The sequence below is a fragment of the Anarrhichthys ocellatus genome, unplaced genomic scaffold (genome assembly GCF_004355925.1).
Source record: "Anarrhichthys ocellatus isolate YVR2014 unplaced genomic scaffold, GSC_Weel_1.0 scaffold3, whole genome shotgun sequence".
NCBI classification, from domain to species: domain Eukaryota; kingdom Metazoa; phylum Chordata; class Actinopteri; order Perciformes; family Anarhichadidae; genus Anarrhichthys; species Anarrhichthys ocellatus.
In genome coordinates, this window is record NW_022280033.1 from 14,035,856 (window position 1) to 14,040,544 (window position 4,689).

Below are 4,689 nucleotides of genomic sequence, written 5' to 3' on the forward strand. Positions count from 1 at the left end.
ACGGGGGCTGCCTTCATCAGACCAAGCCAGAAGAGACTCATCAAGAGAATCTCTCACCTTTATGCACATCAGGATCATGCCTTCAAGGGAAACTGATCGACGCTGACTCCTATTGGCACGTGAGCGTATATAACATGTTGTTCTACATTAGTCATACTTTTGGCTTAATAAAAAGCGTGACTGAATATAATAACTCTTTATTGCTTAGCAGATTTATTTTTTTCCTCCATTTGTCCGACAGCTTTGTGTGTGTTTATGAGCGGTCTCGTGTTATTTTAGCTTTTGTTTCAACTGGCATAGAGGACATGAGCCAGAGGCAGGTTCCCATCCAGCCACTACGCCCATTTGACAAGATGATGTTCTTTGCTTGTTAATAATACAGTATATGTCCAAGTGGATTAGGGTCCCGTGCTTTGTCATCGTTGAGGCCATAGATTGTGAGTGCAGATACCTGCAGCATCTCAGCGATGTCCTGGCAGCAGGGGTTAAGTAACGCGCCCTGCCCTCTCAGATGCTCCACAGCTAGTTGACCTGTTTGTTCAGCTGCGCACCGAGGACCGTGTTTGCCCCCCCCCCTCCAACACCACCCACTCCTTCCCTGACTTGCTTGCTTACATTGAGGGTGAAGGTTGAGAGGGAGGAATAGAGCCACTAGATAAGCAACCTCCCAGTCCAGGTCAGCTATTCCAGATTAGAAGACCAAAGAAAAAAACCTTTTAATTAGGTTTGCCGTGCAGTTAGGGCCCTGCGGTATTGCGGCCTAGACACTTCCTGCATTGTGCTACACACCCAAAAAAAGTAGCAGTGCAAGGGAGTGAGTGAAAGAAAGTGAAGGAGGGAGGCTAAAAATGTCTCTGCCACATCTGCGTCACGTCACAAAACAAAAGAGATGCCTGATTGCCACCATGCACCGCGGTTATGTACCTACAGAAGCATGTCCCGGCATGGACAACAAACCACCTGGACTTGTTTAATGTGAAATATTTCGACAGAAACAGCTGAGCTTTCCTCTTCATTTATTACAACATTAACCCGTCCAAGTTTCCACCGCTTTCTACTTGCTAATCCTCTTGCTTTCTTATTCCCACAGTTAGCGCTCATGTGGAGAGCTACTTTAGAAATCCCAGAGCCAGCCCTGTCAAACTCGGTCTAAAACAGCCCAAATACGTTGGACATCATTTTCTTCTCATAACAAAAATAGAGGCAAAATACCAACAATCATATCTTGGAGATTCTTAATGAGCCCTTTGGGATCCTTGACAATATACCACTAATATGGTGCTTTGCATCCTTTGAAACATGCCAGAGTGGAGTCCTGGAAATAGTAACACAGAAGCGAGGCATCGCCGACGCCCCGCAGCCGATGCAAGTTCTCTCTGCATTCGCTCGTCTGCAGTATGTCTGCCCTCTCGTACATTTTCACACCAATTACACTCTAAACCTGTAGGCCTACCTACGACTTGGCACAGGAATCGCAAAATCCTGCACTGTTTGCAGGGAAAGGGGAGAAGAAATGAGAGATGAAAAGTGAGGAGGGTATGCGAGTAATTGCCTGCTCTCAAGACACGTGGAGCCTGTCTGGGGAAGAGATACTAGGGGGTGGTGGTGGAGGTATGTCTTCAATTTGAGCTGGGCCCTAATGTTTCATAATACAGACGGACACCTCACTTTGATCTTCATGGCCTGTTCAGCAGACGGGCCCCACAAGATAACCGCTCATGCCGGTTACTGTAATCTTAGCCTGGACCCCTGCTTTTACTGAAGAGAGGGACAGAAGACTTAAAAAGAGAGCTTTACACCCCATGGGTCTGACAGTACAGAGGGAGCGGTATATCTACATTTTAAAAGAATGTATCCCGTGTGATATACAGCGGACTTGAGGGTGGATTGTTGATAAAAGGCTGTGTTTGGGAGAAATGGGTCAAAGGACGCGCGAGTAGGAATTTTGTGTGAATAGTGAAGCAACCTCGGCGGTTGCGAGTAGCGCCTCAGGGGTGTGGAACGTGCTGGGGCCTGCTGCGTTATACAGACGAGCCCCGCACCCGGCCAGCTGTGCCGCACACAAGACTGCAGGAATGAGGGCACCATGAATGGCTTTCTCTGTGCGACAATGACTGCAGCACTCTGCGGAGAGGGAATGGTCAAAGGTCCTTGCTGTGGACAGGCAGCATCAAGTGTGTCTGTGTGAGAGAGTGCATGTGTACACTGAGAAATTACTCAGGAATGTGAGGATACATGCCAAAGACAAAGAATTTGAGTCACATTGAAGGGAACCTTACCCTCTCCCTCTCGCCCTCTGATTAAGCCACACTGGATGGAACTAATGGAAGTCTTGTGCACTGGCTTATGCCTGTTGGAGGAGACCTTTTTCCCGCAGATGAAATTCCCTCGACAGCAGGAGAGAAATCTAATAGCAGCTGATGGAAGAAGATTGTTTTTTTTCTAGCAACACAGTCATAGCCTTTTTGAAAATTTATTTATAGATTTATATCTCAAAAATCTTTCCATACAGTTGAATTCTCACATTCTTTGCACTCGATGACGGTTTAATCCTAACTTGAGACACGAATATGCACATGGATGCCAAAGTTTGAGCTAGAGAGGAATCTCAAGTTAGCATTCAGCCACATTTGAATCAGAAACCACAGTCATAGCCACCCGACTCAGACACAGCTACAACTTAATAAATACTTTACAAAAATAATGCAGGCTTTTTACAATAAAGATCTGCCACAGAGACACAAGGGAACACGGCTGTAAATTAATGGTACAAGTAAAAAATGTGCATGCTAAATAAACTCACGAGCTTACAGGAGAACCTGGATATTGTGAATGACAAAACGGGAGAAAATGAGATAACCCTATTGTCTGTCCCAACACATTCCCGAAGGATCTCATTATTCTATTACCACAGGCCTCTCAGATTCACCGAAACATAAACATCTATGGAGACGAACGAGGACACAATCTAAACGAACATTCCTGGAATCAGAATTCTCCCTTTTTAAGAATACTAACTCAGTTCTCCCTGTAGTGACCAGATCTGAACAAGTAATTATTGGTGATGCATTTACTGGCAACATGTTCAATAATTTTTTTAGAGGCACATTTTATTTAAACAAAGTTTTTTCTTTAATTTTTTTAAACAGAGCAACGTTGTTTGCCTTGTTTTGGTGAAGTCAAGAAAAGTTCCTTGTGAGCAAGTAAGTGTCTTGACTCTTGGATTTCTATTCCTCTTGCTTCAAAGCGCAGTAAGTCTTGTTCCTCAGAGCCTAAAAGTTCTTGTGTTACTAGATCTAAAATAGAATTTAAAAATGGTTTCAGCACCATTTTTGAGGTTTAGCTGAATACTTAAGCACTGTGTGTTTGTTGTTGTTGTTTTTTTCCTTTTCACGCTACAGCTGTCTAGAATTCTCTTGCTTCTTCAAACTGTTTGTAGTAGTCCTCGTCCTGAGGGTTGTCGGGACACTTCTGCCCGTTGTTTGGCGGCCTGGCCTGGTTGTAGCGGCTCCAGTCTCCTTTGCAGATGATCCAGGGCAGGATGTCCACCTTGTAGTGCAGGTCGGCTGAGAACTCGGTGCTGATGAGGTTGGGCGTGCCGGCCCCTTTGCCGCGAGTGATGAGCTTCATGTTGTCGTTGTAGCAGCAGTGCTGCGCCGCCAGCGTGGTGGACTCCAGCGTCAGCATGGAGCGGATGCAGTAGCGGGCCGTAGGCTTGTAGATCTCCAGCTTCTCTTTCGGCCCGCTGGCGTCCTTCCAGCGGAAATCTCGGAGCGTGAGAGCGTCGTGCACGTCTGCTGTGCTGTACGCCACCTCGGTTGGGTAAGAGCAAGGGCAGCTGGGGAGGTCGTTGGCCACCTTGGTCATGTACTTCTTCAAGAAGTCGCTCTTGCAGTTCATCCATCGCTCGCAGCTGTCCGTGTCTGGAAGAAATGAAGACACCATCAAATGCTGCATTACCTCCCGAACGTTAGCAGATGAAAGTGGGAGAAGGTGTTGATAAAAGTGTGTTTTTTACTGAGTTGACTACGAACAGACAGACAAAGAGAGACTGGGCAGCTGCACACTGTGTTCTTCCTGCCCTGCTGAACATCTTCATCTCTGCGCAGAAATGGAGCGCAGCCCGAGCATGAGGAATGCTAAGTGTGTGCAGGGACACTGCTGCCAGATGGGTGAACTGTTTTTGATAGTGCATGAGTATCTGAATGAGGGATAGTCTGAGGGATAGGTCAAGAGTAGAATCTTACCAACACCAAAGAGCTCCGTGGCATTGAACTCATCTGTTCCAGCTAACAGGCTCACTTCAGTAGCTGCCGTCTTGAAGGCATCTTCAATACCTTTAGAGAGATGAATGCACAGTGATAAGTGGATCAAAGATAAAAGACTACTGGTGGAATTGTTTTCTCTCTGTTATCCAAAATCAAGACTTTACCTGGGCAGCTGGGCATATCACAAGTTCTGGACTCGGTGGCTGTACAGGCGTAACCGCACGACCTGGTTCTCTTCTGGTTGCCGTTTCCACAGGTGACGCTGCACGCTGTCCAGTTACTCCAGTCCCCCTCTCCGTCCATATAGTCTGGATCAGAGAGAGAGAGAGACCGTCAGCTCTGATGCAGGTTACATGCTGAACTTACTCAGGCCTGTTAGCATGCCTCACTAATAATAAGTGTGGGGGGGGGGGGGGGGGGG

General features: G+C 46.7%; 1 protein-coding gene across 1 annotated transcript in view; it reads right to left on the minus strand.

Annotated features, from left to right (window-relative positions):
* Positions 1–2,460: 2,460 nt before the first annotated feature.
* Positions 2,461–4,689, minus strand: part of ism1 (isthmin 1) — an 11,233-nt gene continuing 9,004 nt past the window's right edge. Inside the window, exons 4-6 of the mRNA XM_031876070.1 lie at positions 4,433–4,576; positions 4,248–4,337; positions 2,461–3,923 (exon numbers count right to left, since the gene is read on the minus strand). Coding sequence (XP_031731930.1) covers positions 3,406–3,923; positions 4,248–4,337; positions 4,433–4,576 — 752 coding nt within the window. The 3' untranslated portion in view covers positions 2,461–3,405. The remainder of the gene's footprint in view (positions 3,924–4,247; positions 4,338–4,432; positions 4,577–4,689) is intronic.